The sequence below is a fragment of the Ceratocystis lukuohia genome, assembly GCF_044167205.1.
Source record: "Ceratocystis lukuohia strain C4212 chromosome Unknown Supercontig6_pilon, whole genome shotgun sequence".
Lineage (NCBI taxonomy): Eukaryota > Fungi > Ascomycota > Sordariomycetes > Microascales > Ceratocystidaceae > Ceratocystis > Ceratocystis lukuohia.
Genome location: NW_027263525.1, coordinates 348,277 through 363,052, shown reverse-complemented (window position 1 = coordinate 363,052; position 14,776 = coordinate 348,277). Strand labels below are relative to the sequence as shown.

The 14,776-nt window shown below is 49.9% G+C and overlaps 6 protein-coding genes across 6 annotated transcripts; 4 read left to right on the top strand and 2 right to left on the bottom strand.

Annotated features, from left to right (window-relative positions):
• Positions 1–1,161: 1,161 nt before the first annotated feature.
• HOO65_060102 (uncharacterized protein) lies at positions 1,162–3,567 on the top strand (the record flags this gene model as incomplete). The annotated part of the gene is made up of 3 exons (XM_071003710.1): positions 1,162–1,647; positions 1,850–2,054; positions 2,384–3,567. 3 exons carry the CDS (start codon positions 1,162–1,164, stop codon positions 3,565–3,567), a joined length of 1,875 nt encoding a protein of 624 aa, XP_070857452.1.
• Positions 3,568–3,982: 415 nt separating this feature from the next.
• HOO65_060101 (uncharacterized protein) lies at positions 3,983–5,239 on the top strand (the record flags this gene model as incomplete). Its single annotated transcript, XM_071001055.1, has 1 exon — positions 3,983–5,239. The coding sequence occupies one exon, from the start codon at positions 3,983–3,985 to the stop codon at positions 5,237–5,239; it is 1,257 nt and encodes a 418-aa protein (XP_070857451.1).
• A 261-nt stretch (positions 5,240–5,500) lies between these two features.
• HOO65_060100 (Replication factor A protein 3) lies at positions 5,501–6,002 on the bottom strand (the record flags this gene model as incomplete). Its single annotated transcript, XM_071004084.1, has 3 exons — positions 5,501–5,547; positions 5,672–5,774; positions 5,850–6,002. 3 exons carry the CDS (start codon positions 6,000–6,002, stop codon positions 5,501–5,503), a joined length of 303 nt encoding a protein of 100 aa, XP_070857450.1.
• A 3,397-nt stretch (positions 6,003–9,399) lies between these two features.
• On the top strand, positions 9,400–11,112 carry HOO65_060099 (uncharacterized protein; the record flags this gene model as incomplete). Its single annotated transcript, XM_071001054.1, has 1 exon — positions 9,400–11,112. One exon carries the CDS (start codon positions 9,400–9,402, stop codon positions 11,110–11,112), a length of 1,713 nt encoding a protein of 570 aa, XP_070857449.1.
• A 461-nt stretch (positions 11,113–11,573) lies between these two features.
• HOO65_060098 (mitochondrial 54S ribosomal protein uL4m) lies at positions 11,574–12,707 on the bottom strand (the record flags this gene model as incomplete). The annotated part of the gene is made up of 3 exons (XM_071003961.1): positions 11,574–12,349; positions 12,472–12,547; positions 12,612–12,707. The coding sequence occupies 3 exons, from the start codon at positions 12,705–12,707 to the stop codon at positions 11,574–11,576; spliced, it is 948 nt and encodes a 315-aa protein (XP_070857448.1).
• A 570-nt stretch (positions 12,708–13,277) lies between these two features.
• On the top strand, positions 13,278–14,732 carry HOO65_060097 (54S ribosomal protein L35 mitochondrial; the record flags this gene model as incomplete). Its single annotated transcript, XM_071001053.1, has 1 exon — positions 13,278–14,732. The coding sequence occupies one exon, from the start codon at positions 13,278–13,280 to the stop codon at positions 14,730–14,732; it is 1,455 nt and encodes a 484-aa protein (XP_070857447.1).
• Between the last annotated feature and the right edge of the window lie 44 nt (positions 14,733–14,776).

Sequence of the window (14,776 nt, the reverse complement as noted above, 5' to 3'; positions counted from 1 at the left end):
CTTCCCTTCGTTTCACGGAAACAGGAAATTGGACGCAATGCGATGAGCATATGTTGTGCAACAGAGTCTTGACCAGGGTTAGGGTTAGGATTTTGGTTTTTAGCCTTCCACATTTAGATTGAGCATTGACAAGTACATATACACAGGGTCTAAGGTAAACAAGATTTGCTGTAAGCTATTTCTTGAGCATTCTCATAGTGTACTGTGTGTGAAACAGACTTTTGTTTCCTAGGCGGCTACGATATATGGTAGGCTGGGGTACAACATGAAGCAAAGCTTGTATATGTGGTAGTCTGTACGAGCATGTAAAGTGTTGACGAAATACTTCAGTCCATGACCCTGGTCAAGCTAATATTATTTTGTTTCTGTTGTTTGTGGTAGGATCTCACATGCTTGGATCACAGATGCGTTTATCCTCTTATCCTCTTATTTCCTTGTTTTTGTATTTTCATAAAGCTTTCCTAGACTTTGTCCTCAGGCCCCAGCACGGCGTCAAGAGCAGCCAGAGCGTCTTTCACGGCTAGCCCAACTTGTAATTTGGCAAGTGCTCAAAACCCGCTAGGGCACTTGCTCTGATCAAGACAGGTTCCTTCTTAAGCTCGTTCTAAGCTTGGACTCAACCACCAAGCAACCAGCACAAAAAGACACAAAGAAAAAAATAGTACAAAGAAAACAGGAAGGTCCCAAAACCAAACAAAGGACAACACTGCACATGCCTGTTTTCCATCAGGCATCTTCGTTTCCCCCTTCTCTATTCTTCTAGGGCTAGTCTTATTCTCTTTCTCTTCATCTCTTTATGAGCAACACAAAGTAAGCTGAGAAGGATTTTCTCTGCTTTGTTGCTGTGCTGTTGTGTTGCTGTACACTGCCTGTGCTGCAATCATTTCAGGCTGCTAAGCCAGTCCTTCTCATTCTCTCTTTCTTCTGAATTCCTATTATGTTAAACTATCTTACTATCATCACTTTCATATACTGCTAAGCAGGATTCACTGCCTTTAGGCTGAAGCTATATTAGGCTGCTGTCCATTTACTACTGTTGCAGCCTAACAACTTCCTTGAGTATAGCTTCCAATTTCTTGCTGTATCTATCTGTGCCAAGGGCAGCCTTACTATTCGAACTACTGCTATCAGGCATCTTCTTCATTTGTTGCTGTATTCATAATGTCACGGCAGCATATATCGCCCATAGCCAGCCCGTTTCCATCCAGCCAACTCGACGACGACGACACTAAGCACAAAGCCGATCACGAGAATCCCGACGATCATGTACGAGCCCGGCGTATTCGCATGCTTCGTCCTAGGACTGCGCCATCATCATCTCCCGCATCCACATCAGCATCTCTGTCCGGCTCTTATGTACCCGGGCCGTTGTATCGTGGACCCACAGACTCTGCAACCACGGGATTGCAGCAGTTGCAGCAGATGTCTAATAAAAACAATAGATCAACTCCCGCACTGCCAGTGTCAATGACAACCGCATCGGCCTTGAATCAAGGCCAGGGCTATGTGAGAGGCTTGGGCTTAGGCCTAAGGTCCAAGTCGAAGCCGCAGTTGCGACCAAGTGAGACATGGGCTAGTCTCAACCGGCAGGAGAACGGTGAAGACCGGGACGAGTTTGTCGCGCGTTTCAATGAGGCGGCTGCCAAGGTAAGAGAACTAGCAGAAAAAGGCCCTCACAAATCTTATACTTGTAGAAGCAAACTGACAAAATGTTGTTGTGCTCAAGCTGGACGGTGTGCATATGTTGGAAGCGGAAAACTTCCGCGCATTGCAGGTGAGTTTTTATTCATGAGCTAGCAAGCAATAGTAATCTCGAATTTTTAGACAGCTATTGACATGTCTTGAAAAGTGCGAGCCCGATGCGCCTGAGCAGCCTCGTCGATCCTTGCTGGCTCGGCTCTTTAGAGCCAGCACGTCAAGCCCAAGCCCTAAGCAGGCAGATACGGGTCTCAAACTCACTAAGAAATCAGTCGGTGATTATATGAGGCCACTTGTGAAAAAGAATATGCCACGATATGTCGGCCTTGATGCTATGATTCGCATCAGCGGTGTTAGTGTTTTGTCGCTTCCATATCCATTTTTATCTAGACCAGTAATGCTACCGTCATGTCTACATGAGACTGGCGTGTACCTTCTGGAGCACTGTAAGCATTTCTTTGCTGGTTATTACTTGACCAAAATGAAGGTAGACTAACCTACAGATTATTGACTAATCGACTAGATATGGGGGTCCCCGGCCTGTTTCGCGTGCCTGGATCATACAGGGTAGTTAATGAACTGTATGAGTACTATCTATATGCTCACCATGGCGGCCACGACATCTCGGAAACTATCCGGTGCGAGGGGCTTCCGTCCCATATTAAGACTGGGCCTCATGATATAGCATCTGCCTTCAAACGGTTTCTAAACGCCATCCCGGGGGGCATTCTAGGTTCAGTAGCTCTATTTGAAGCGTTGGAAGAGGTCACATACCAACATAACCACTCATCATTACCACGTGACGAGCAGACAAAAGTTACAGCCAATCTGATTGCACTTGCCCTTGGTGCGGTCAATTATCAGCCTAGGCGTGAGTTAATTTGTGGTGTGTTTGGGTTGTTGGCTCTCATGGCAGCGGTTGCTAAGAAGTCTGTTGCCATGGGGAACGGCGAGGAACAACTGGGTGCTCAAGGTCTAGGAATTGTCTTCGGGCCTTTGTTAACTGGCAGCACTCCATCCACTGAAACAGGTGCTCATCTATCTGGGCTTGATTCAGCCTCGGGCTCAGGGCCTTCTGGTTCAGGTGCTACTACACCAGTTGCTGTGGACCTAGAAGCAACAAAACGTCTTGTTGAACAAGCCCGAAACGCCAATGACATCGCCTCGTTATTGATATCGTTGTGGAGAGACATCGTGCCCGAGCTTAAAAACAATAGAGTGTTGGAAGTCCGCATTGCTCGTCCGTTTGTGTCAAACAATTTGCAGCAACCCCAGCAACAACAAACCCGATCAAACCAATACCGGCCATTTTCGCCCTCAACTCAGGTTTCCACTTCTTTTTTCCAACAGTCTGACAATAGCCTAAACCAGAATCCCTCCCGTATTTGGCGGGCATCTCCTATACCTGAACTATCTTCTCCAAGAGAGACGCCACGAAGCACTTCACCAGAACCAAGATCTAGACCACAATCACCGTTAAAGTCGGCGCGCAAGCTTTTCCCAAAGGCATTTTCTTCTCGAGAAAAGAATCTTGCTGCGGCTTTACCACATAGTGTCCATATTCGTAGAGTCCCGTCGTACGAAAACTCTGATATTGAGTGCGAGTCTAAACCACAACCACGCCCGAAACATCGCGAACGCATTGATAGCCGAATTCCAACACATTCACCACCCCATTTACAGGCTTCAGCTACCAACATGCCTGTACCTCTCTCGTACATTCGTCGTATCCAACAACAGCAACAGGATTCTGGCTTTAAGGGTGGTGATACTATCACTGAGCTTCCTGTTTGCAGTCCCAAGAATATTGGACTAACCTCTTTGACCCGCTCTGCGCCCAAAATTAATGCTGTCCCAGGCCAAAGATAGAATCGGCCCCAACATCAACTTCCGGCTCGCGTGCCTATTAATTCTCCTCGTCCCTTTGCCTTCAACTTTGACGACGAAGATACTACCAATAACTCTACTGCCCCCCGTGTGGTTTCGCCTAACGTAGAAGTGAACCGGGAGGCTCGAGTAGGTGATCCTGACCGTTCCATGAGCCCTATGGAGTCATTTCATACTCAGGAGACCCTCAAGGCTTTCAAGCGCCGAGAAGTCCCTACAAGTTATAATCGGGCTACGGCCCATTTGTCTGCCGACTATGAAAATAGAACTCCGATAGCCTATATTGATGGTCACTTTCAAAGTCAATCCCCTGACCAACAGAAGCAAGAGGTATGCTGTCCCTTTTTCTTGATTTAGTGCTCTTATGTTAATTCTATTGACGATGCTTTAAAAGATCATGAACAAGCCCCAGACTCCTATCAAAGCTCAAAAACAAGCACTTTCACTCGAAAATGATATCAAGGCCAATATGGTTACTTCGGAAGTATCAATGGTTACTGAAACCTCAAGCACTACCCGAACACCTGGACGAGCCTTGCGCACAGTCCGCTCGTTAGGTGCTCTCTTTCATCGCCATCATGGGCACTCCCTATCACCAGTAGATGCTGTACCCACGCTACATAAAGGAAAGTCTGCAGCTTTGACCCATAAGAAGCTTGCCGAACTAGAAAAAGAAGCCAGTGATGATGTCTTCAACACGTCAGTGGATTCTATCGCAGCAGCCTCAACAACTGCTGTAGCTGACCTTGATGGTAGCCACTTAGGAAATGGCGCTGTTCGAATAAAGCCAAGGCACAGGCGCCTAAGACGAGTCCTGTCCAATATCAGAGACACTTGCAACATGGATCAAAGCAACAGGAGTCTGGATGCTGAGATTGCTTTAGATTGCGACACCTCTGGAGATCAAAAGCTGCATGAATCCAAGGGTACTCCACAGGAAGATGCTATGGTTTCTGCAATCATGGCAGCTGTTGTCGGCCCTAACACTGAAATTAGCAAAAACAATATAAATTTCGAAACGGCTGCTGCAAGACCAGAGAAAAGGCAACAGCAGCCTATTATTGACAAGGCCGCTAATGGACCTGAGGTTTTCTCTAAGACTACTATGTGTAGGGAGTCTGACACCTCTAATGTCGATACTATTGAATCCGTTGAAAGTGCTACTAGCAGTGGTTCTGTTCGGATTCGTCAGGACAAAAATAGTCGTGGAAGTACCACTATCAGCACTGCAACAAGCGAAGCTAGCACTAAGACGATTGATACTTCTGCCAACAAGGAACGCTCTGGATGGAAGATGTCATGGCGTGGCCGCACTGCGCAGCAACAACGCCAGTCTGGAAGCTCCATGTGTCTTGTTCGCCCTAGCCTGGAAGAGGTGCGTAAGCTGCAGCAAGAAGTCGACTCGCTGTACCAAGAGGTGGCACAAGCCAAGAACCAGGAAAATATGACAGTCCATGCACTAAAGGCTGAGCTACGTGAGTGCCACAATGAGCGCAAGATATGGAAGGTTCGTGCACAAAGGGCGGAAGGACAACTAGGTGAGATGTTGAGACGGGAAGAGGAGCGTGAGCGTGAGCGCGAGACAAAAAGAAGAGATGTGCGTAAAGTTAGTGCTGGAAGCAGTGAGAGCCAATATAGCATACGGGAAGAATAAGGACAGGATGATAAGGGTTATAAGTTGGGGGTTACTGATGGGTAACCAGTAATGGCTGGTGTGGTCTTGAAATCCATATACGTTACCATTAAACAAATTGAAGTATTTCCAAGTTATTTATGGGGGAACAAGGCGTCCTGTCCTCTAAATGGGCACTTAGTACACATGTATGGACTTGAGCCACAGGCAACAGTCAAAAAAGGAGTCGTGATGTCATTTATATCTGCTATTTTCTACATACGTAATCAAAGCCGGACGACTCTACGCCTCGACGACAAAGATTGACTTAAACTGATGTGTAGCCTGGACTACGTCATGATACATGTTGTAATCTGTAGAAAAAGGGGTGGATAGGTCAATACGCGCACATATTATTCCAGGGCGAGAGCATGGAGGTTGGCGCTGAGGGTCGAGAGGAGAGACAAGACTTACCCACATCCGGCCCAAGGTCACCTGCACTGAGAACCTTGAGAGTCAAGTCACTATTGACTTTGCCAATAAGGTGGACACCGTTGTTGATAGAGAGATGCGCTTCCTGGCAGGTAGAGAGGGAGAGTTAGCTAGGGCCTAAACGTCGGCTGGCTATGGCTGACTGGGGGCGAGAACATACCCGATTTAGGACAACGGTCACCATACCGTCAGATTCAATCATAGCTGTATCTCCGCGCAGCTCAGCAACGCGGCCTACTAGAATCACATTCTGGTTGATGTAGCGGTCGAGGTAGGGCGCGGTGATGCGCGGGGTTGAGATGTTGTCGGCCATGGCGAGGAAGTTGTAAGAGGGCTCGCAACGGGAATAAAAAACGATGTGTGTAGAAGATACGTCAAAGAGAGCTATGTGTTGGACTATATTGTTTTGGGGGGGTTGAAAGAGAGGAGATATTGCATTTGTTAGGTCGTGGTTTGATTGATGGTGCAACAATGGGATGGGAACGCGTGAGGGAGCTCGTGATAGTGGAATGCTTGTTGCCCCACTTGGAAGCCTTGCGCGTAGATTAAATTGGCTAGTGTTTAGGCAAGCTACGCGGTATCACGTGAAATATAGGCAGCCTAGCGCCACACCTTGTGCTAGAACGCCACTATAATACTAGCCACACTTGCTCTGTAGTAGAAAGCGGCGAGTCAGGTTCTAGGCCACAGCATGGGTGACTTTGCGAGGCTTCAATGCTGATTGGTTACGCACCAAAGCCCGAGTCAGCGAGACAGCGGGTCAGTCAGTCGATCCCCCTAAGGGTGGGATTATAGGTTTGTACTGTCTCTCTCATGTCTGAGATTCCTCTCCATTGAAATGTTTCATTCACATGGTGTGTTTTAAGTGGTGAGATTCGTGCATGATTTTTGGTACTTGCCTTTAACCTTTGAGTGGTTTTTCTTTTTTCTTTTTTTTTTTTTTTCTTTTTCCGGTTCTTGGGCGCTTGCTAGGGGCAAGACCTGCTTGAATAGCCAATTTGTAAACTGGGAGAGCAAGCAGAGGCTTAGATTCCCCAATGTTGTTTTTCCCCAACAGAAGCTAAAATCAAGAGGCAAAAAAATCAGCAGATCGAACAAAGTAGACAGAGAGACGGGATAGATGGCCAGACGGAAAAGCACAGGCAGGATCTCATCCATGGTCAACGAGCCGTGAGGGAGCAAGAAAAGGAACATCGATCAGAAACTGTGTCTCATCCTCATCGTACAGCTTGGCAACAGCACGAGTCAGTTGGGGTGGGTTGCTTAGCGTGACTGATTCATCTGGCCTGGCTAGGATGGTAAGGGAGATAGAGACTGGGGGTGGCTTTGGATTGGCTTGCCTTGTTGAGAAAATTGGAGCTCCTTTTCAAGCAACGCAGCACACACACACATCTTTGTGCTTAGGAGTGGGGTTGTTCGAGTGGCTTGGCTTATTTGCTGGTTCTGTTGTTTCTGTTGCTGGTGCTGGTGCTGGTGCTGGTGCTGGTGCTGATGCCGCTCGCCCATGTCACAATTGGGAGAAGAAGGAGAGGAGGGGTGTTTCTTTGTGCTACTAGTTGGCCTTGGATTTTTATATGGGCTTGGCTGGACTTGGGTTGGCAACTTGGAAGACCTGGGGGAGACAAGACCTGGGAGACAGAGGCGCAGACCCACGTCTGCAGACCCGGCGGTCTGGCCTGTTACCGCAATGGCTGAAAACATCGATAAAGCATCGAGGAATGACGATGTCACGAGCCCCCTCCTTCCCCTCCACGACGGGCTAGGAGGGCAAAGTACAAAAGGACGTGTGAAGTCATGAGGAGATAGGAAATAGAATATGCGCAAGTTAGGGAAAACGAAAGACCTATCATAGGCCAAGCGAAGATCGGCCCTTTGCTTCTTTATCCTCGTTTAATGGGTTGTAGTGTGTTTGTCCTGGGAGATTGAAGCCATGAGCTGCTTACTGCTGCTACTATGGAACGGGTCATTTGCCTCGTTATGAAGCGTCACCCTTTTCGCAATTTCTATTCTTATTTGTTTTCCTTTTTTTTTCGTTTCTACCTTTTGCATGACGTGAGACACATGCCAAAGAAAGGCACAAGATCCATCCATCCACATTCACAGCACAGCAAAGTTCTTGAGCATTCACCAAGAAAGGGAGGGGGGCTGATAAGGCACATGTATATACATATATATGGCCTTCTTGGCCGCGAGGCCCGATCTGGAAAGAAACGAGCCTGCCGAGCTAATACTTTTGGCCCCACTCTAGACCGCCGACCTTCGCTAAGAGGACGTTGAGGCAAAGCTGTGAGGTAGTAGCCTGTAGCGTAGCTTTTCTTCATAGCGCAGCAGCAATTGCTATCTCGTTCTTTACTTTTCTTTTCTTATCTCTTTTTCTTCGCTCCCCGCAACGCAGCGCAGACTGTGTGGGTGTGGATTGAGACACACACATATTCATTGCTGGGGCTGTTACTTCTGCTTTTAGGAGGATGGGAAACATGAAAATAGTGATTTTGTTTCTGTGTCAATTGAGAAGCAAAGAGAAGAAGACCCAGATATACTGTTTATATGGGCTATGCGATGCAAGTCTCGTACCAGTTTGCCCTATCTCTTGCTGTGCTGACCTCTCGCCTCCCAAATTCCCAAGGGCAATACGAAGTTGGGGTGTCGGCTTGTCAGCTAGCTGGCAATCGGCAGCCGTCTAGCGACCAGAAGCTTTAATCGAAGTCCCGAATCATAAGTCGGCCTGTTTTTTTCTCAATGCAGGGAGTGACAAGTTGGCCTGGCGCGCACTAGGAAAAGCGAAACACAAGGAAAATAGATAAAATATAAAGAATCGAGCTGAATTTAACAAGAGACATACCAAAGACTGGGCCGTGTGGTAGGGTATGGAGAAAATGAGTCGCAAAAAGAGTCAGAAATAGGAAAGTGACGAAAAGCGGCCGTGTTGTGATTGGTTGGATGGCTGCTCGAATCAGGCTTGCGTCGCTTCGTCTACAGATTTACAAAGGATATTACCTTCGCTGAGTCGTGCCGCTTGGCAGTCCAAACCGTCTCTGGGAAAGTAGTATATTATATGAATCTGGCAGGTGCCCATGCTACAAAAGAGGATTGCTTTCCCTCCTTCCTTCCTAGTCTTCTTTCCTCCTACCGGTTGCGTTCGCTTCGGTTTAACTTCTTCTTCCCTTTATTGCTGGCAACCTGCTTCGATTTTAATAGAGCTTCTAGACTCTACTTCTTGATATTCGTGGTCGCCTCTCTGTCAGCTTCTATGCAGATACTCTAATCTTCATTTATTTCGCCTAAAAGAAGCAGATCAGCACGCACAGCTTGGCCCACCATCGGGCCTGTCTCCTCAAGGCTAGTCTCAGACTTCGTGCGACCGTAGCTTTCTCGGTTGCTCTCTGCTGGAAAGTCGCTGGAGCTTTAGAAGTGCGGATCTGTCTATCTTTGCGGCCTTGGGCCTGGAAATAACTGCAGAGCTAGATTTTGTGACAGATTTTCCCTACTAGCATACCTACAAGACATAACAGGCAACTGCATCATTCTACCGGTAACCTCGAATACCGGCATTCTATCGCTTGATATTTGAGTTGTCATTCCTTCCTATTCCTATCCTCTGAGCTATTTTGCCTCGTTGCAGTTTCCTTGGACGCCGATCGCTCCTAGCAGGCTTTGCTCAGATCAGATTAGATAAGACCAACCACTGCTCCTTGATTCACTTGGTCGACATGGCCTGGCTGAGTGTCCCCATGCAGAGCCAATCTATTGTTGCAGAAGGGGCTCTACAGTCTCCCAAGCCGAGCTCCTCTTATTCTCCACCTCCCAAAATTGATGCCTTTGTTTCAGACTCAATCTCTCCGACTTCTGCCTATGCTATGCCTTCCCCCGGCAGCTATTCGGGGTTTCTGGCCGGCAATTCGGATTCTGATGATCTGGTGATTCATAAATTCGGACAGAAATTCTCCGGTGCTCTTGGCAACGCGAGTGATCGCGAATCAACGGGCGACGAACAGAGCTTAATACCTTCCCCGCTTCCTGTGCATGCTGCCGCCAACGGCCCCGCTGCCCCGGAAACCCAGCTGCTTCTGTCATCGTCAGCCTCATCTTCAAATAGGGCCTCGGCTTTAACCTCAGTCCAGGACTCTTCGACTAGCGGCTCGGTTGTTATGTCGCGTAGCTCTACAAGACCCCCGTCCCAGGGTTCATATACAGGCTACAATGACAGCAGTGGCTCCTTCCTTCCTTGTGCCCAAGTCAACCCGGCTCCGGATGGGGCGGAAAGCCAAATGAAAGTCTCTGCTTCGGCTGCTGCGCCTTATGCTTCTTGTGATGCTTCCGCTCTTCCCACTGCTGCCACTCAGAAAGACGAGAAACGCCCTCTCACTCCGAGACAGAGAAACCGGCATGCAGCAGCTCGATCTCGCCACAAGAAGAAGATGGAACGGATGATGAGAGAGGAAGAATATGCGCGAACAACCGAGTTAAACAGCCGATTGCATCAAGAGGTCCGGGATCTTTGCGCAGAAGTAGAGCGCTTGCATGCCGTGGTCCAGGGCCATGCTCATTGTAATGACCCCGAGATCGGCCAGTATCTCTACGGGAAGGCCGCTGCACAGGCACAAATTTCCGCGACGGGGCTGAACCACAGGACCATGGCAATATCTGGCCAGGGCGACTTCCAGCCTGGCAGCCTAAACCATGAACATGCTTCAGATGCTCAGACTTGGGACATGACTCCTATGGTGCAGCCAGCCCAGCCTTTACCGCAAAATCTACCGGTAGAGATGTACCAGACATCCCGGTTTGCGCACGTCCAAAATGACTACTTGCAACACGTTCGGAAGCAGGTCCCACCAGCCCAGCCTAGCCTCCCTTATGCCAAGCCGCGTTCTCAGCAGGATGTCCATCAAGGAGTGCCTCCCAACAAGCAACATCTCTGTCGTCTGGGCACCCCGCCACACCAAATGGCGTCGGGTCTTCCCCCGCCTCGTTCGCAGAATCTAGTTGGTAGTAGCCGAGCCTCACGAAGCCGTTCTTTAACTGTTGCGGCGCAGGCTTTGGCACAGGCTGTTGCCCAGGCCCCTGAACTAGTCCTCTCTTTGGCCGCTGACAGATGTCCTAGTCAGAATACAGCCCCTCTCTCGCCTTTGGGGACGAACATATCCAGCCAGTCTCTTCCAATTTCCACACCCATAGCACAAGTCCCGTTGATGTCTACAGGCTCTGTAGATATAGACTTCCACTTTCCAAATGCCCTGACCAGTCGTGACCCGCAAGTTTACATCCCCGGATTCCCCGAGGGCTTGAATGCTCAGGCAGTGGCTCGTTTTGGAGACGGGGGCGAACCAGTGTTGGGGGCTAATTCAGATAGAGGTGGACAGTACCAACCATATTATGATGAGATGGTGAACATGAACGTGTGCGAGTTGATGGGCCTATGAGAAAGGTTTCTGGGGGGGGGGGGGGGGTACTGTTAGCGCGCCCATAGCGTGCTTTCTTTCATGACGTCTTCGGGACTCTTATGAATGGTGTTTGGGGTTGGTTGCTTATGGCATAGTCTTTAAATTCCGTCTTTGCACAAGCCTTGATGTGCTTGTTTTACGTCACCTTGGATTAAAAAAAGCGTTGTTTCTTACCTAGCCTTGGCATTGAATATGTAATGTCTGTTATACACGTGTTGTCTTGTAACCTCGTCCAGTGGTAGCGGTGTTCTCTCGCTTCGTATTATACAGATATATTTGGTACAGACACTGCTCTACACAGAAAGCAGTGCAATAGTGCTACATGCCATTGCGGCTCCAACCTTTGCTTCTTTCACTGCTAGTACGACGACTTGTCTTCTTCTCGACTAGAGGTTTGCCCTTAATTCTCGCATAATTTTACTGGACTCGCTCTTTGTGTCTCATGCCACAACCGTTTTGCCTAGTTCTGGACCCTTTGGCAAGACACCACCAATGACAATCTTGCTGATTAGATCGCTCTGGTGCTCCGAGATGAGGCGCTGTAAAGCCGAACGTTCAATAACGAGCCGGCCCTCCTCTAAGAGATCCTTGACATCAACCTCATCTGGGACCAGCACACGACCATGATCGCCGGCCTCATCTAGGGCATCAAAAAGGTTGTCACGAACATCGTTGGTGATAAACAGAGTACGGCCGTGAGAGCGGTCCCATTGGTGGGCCTCGAGCATTTGTACGGCTTGCTTGCGCAGGTAGCCAGCGACGAGCTGTGGCTCAAGGAAGTCGGCATCACGCAGAGAGGTGAAGTCGGAGATGAGAGGCAGTTCCATGCCGTCTTCGCACACGACTAGCTCACCTCGACGATAGCGGTAAGAAAGGGCCATGCGCCACGCCTTGTCGTACATCTTGCGGGGGAGGTCGGTGCTGAAGTCGCGCGGATGTGGGCCAAAGACAACACCTCCACCGCGGAAGACAGGCGATTGGCGACTGCCGGCTCGCGCACGTCCACTGCCCTTTTGTGGCCGGACTTTGCGTTTCGAGCCATGTACATCCCACCGTGTCTTGGTTGAGGCCGTGCCTTGTCGTGTGCTGTCACCCTCGAAAATGACGGCTCTATGAAGAATGTCGCGGCGAAGGGGGACATAAAGGTGTTTGGAGGACCATTGCTCGAGACCAACGGGCTCTAGAGCTGGAAAGGAGTGGATGGTAACGGGGACATCTGGAGAACGGAGTTAGTGGGCGTTTCGTTGCGTGTAGCATAGAGGAGAGGAAAGAGACAGAGGGGGGAGAATAACGAATCGAAGAGTGGGAAAGAGGTGGATCGAAAGAAGACTTCCATACCAGTAGTAAAGTTTTGGGGCGCGGCAGTAGTGGTAGTAGTTATGCTACGGTTCATGCCTACCACGCGGGCATTTTTCTAGAAGAATTGTTAACGCTAATTCTGCAAATATCTCAGGATAGAAAGAAAGAGCGCATCATACTGCTATCACAGAGGTGCCTGATCTGATAGGCGCAGCCGAAGATACTGACAATGACCGTAGAGCCTCCGTGAGACTGCGAATTCCGGAAGCAGCCATTGAAGCTTAGCTGAACGGTTGAAAGAGCTGAGTAAGGGTCCCAAGACACGCGGAAAGAGCAAATGAGCAAAGACTGGCGTGCCAGGACTGGGGGTCTCCGTCTGGGGTAAAATTGAGAACCTAAATTCAAAATCCAAGGATCGTCAAGTCGAGTTGACGGCTTTTGGTAGTGCGTTGCTATGAAAAGCTTTGTGGGCTTGTCGGTGCCTCATTCTCAATTGTGGCAGGTGGCTACAGGTGGCAGCATGGCTGTCTGAACAATCCAGCAGCCTCCTACAGCTGGCAAACATCAGCTGGCAGCCGCCACTAGTTTCATAGTGGGGCATACTCAAAAGCTTAGGAAATTTGTGCTTTGGCTATGCAACATCACGAGCCCTTTGCAAGAACACAGTCAAGTTTTTTCCATCTTACGGGCTGCTAGCTGCCTCTTCATATTGTTGCGACGAAAGCTACCGAGCATCCGCCGGCTTTCCCGCTCCGACTAGCTCCGGCATCCCCCGAGTTTCCCCCCTTCTCCCCCCGCCCGCCGTTTTTTTCCGGCTGTCTGTTGGCGGGTCAAAACGAACGGCCATGTCGCGGTGCCCTTCGCTTGCGCGCCCTCTACTGCATGGGCTGTCTGGAAATGGCCCTGTGAAACTGGCTATTCGGCCATTCTCAATGAATGCTGCCGCCCGCTCTGATGCTCCCACGGCCCCGACCGGCCAGACAACGGACGCCGCACCGGCTGCCCAGCTTGACCCTACAACCCTTGACCCCAACACGGCTGTCGGCCGGGCTGCTGAGCTAGCCCTGCAAAAGGCTGGCAAGCCCCCAATTGGTTCTCGTCGTCGTCGTATGGCTATCCGCACAAGCCAAAATCTGCCGTTTGAGCAGCTGCCGTTCCAATGCTTTCAGGAGGCCCGCAAAGTTCTTAAGGCCGACCGCGAGAAAAAGGTTGAAGAGCTAAAGGAGAAGGCCGAGCTTATTGCAAGTCTGGAGCGGAGTGATGGAAGCATGTTTAAGCAAGGCAAAGCCAGCCGTGATCTCAGGCTACAGAGCCTGCAGAAGAGAGTGAATCAGCTTCAGATCCTGGCAGATATCAATGACCCAGTAGTGCGTCGAAGGTCGGAAGACGGCGTGGGTGAGTTATCCTACAAGCAAGACACAAAAGAATCTAGAAAAACGGAAAAGAAAAAAAAAGATATTGAAAGGCTAACACGCTCCTCTGCTGTAGGCGACATGAACAAGCCCATCTACCGCTACTTGGCTCACCGCAAGTGGCGCTCGTACGAATACCTCATCACAATGCAGCGCATCAAGCAGTTTAACATTATCCCTGACATGCTGCCCAAGCTGGATCCCACGGCCTCAGTGCGTCTGCACTTTCACCGCAAGAAGATCCAGCCCGGTGCTACCGTCAACAGTGCTGTTAGCGAACACCCCGTGCGTCTCAACGTGCAGCTATTCAACCCGGGTCCACGTCTGCTCTCTGTGGCCGTGGTCGATTTGGATGTTCCAGATGTCGAGAACGACAGCTACCGTAAGCGATGCCATTTCCTGGCTGTGAACATCCCCTTCGACCCCACTGTCTCTTCGCTGCCACTCTGGCACATCCGTGACCCCTCCCAGCTTGTGCAGCCGTGGATGGCGCCTTACGCCCATGAAGGTGCGCCCTACCACCGCCTAGCTGTTGTGGTTTTGGAGCAGCCAGGCCTTGAGCCTCTGGATACGGCGAAGCTGAAGGAGCAGTATTCTGAGCGTCTTGGCTTCAGCGTCAAGAGCTTCAATTCTAAGACCGGCTGCACACCTATTGGTTTCAACCTGTTCCGCACTGTGTGGGATGAGAACATGGCAGCTGTCATGGAACGAAACAAGTATGACGGCCTCGGCCAGGTGTTCCGCAGAGTCCGGGTGCACTCGCTCAAGCCTCGTCGCAAGGCCCGTGGTTGGGAAGCTAAGCGCCAAGGCCCCAAGTACCGCCACCTTTGGAAGTACACGAAGCGCATTCGTGGTCTGTCGAATGGCCGTGGCTGGACCAAGCGGTGAGGCGGATGTGGTTGAAGGTGTGGCCGAGAGAGCGAGAAAGGGAC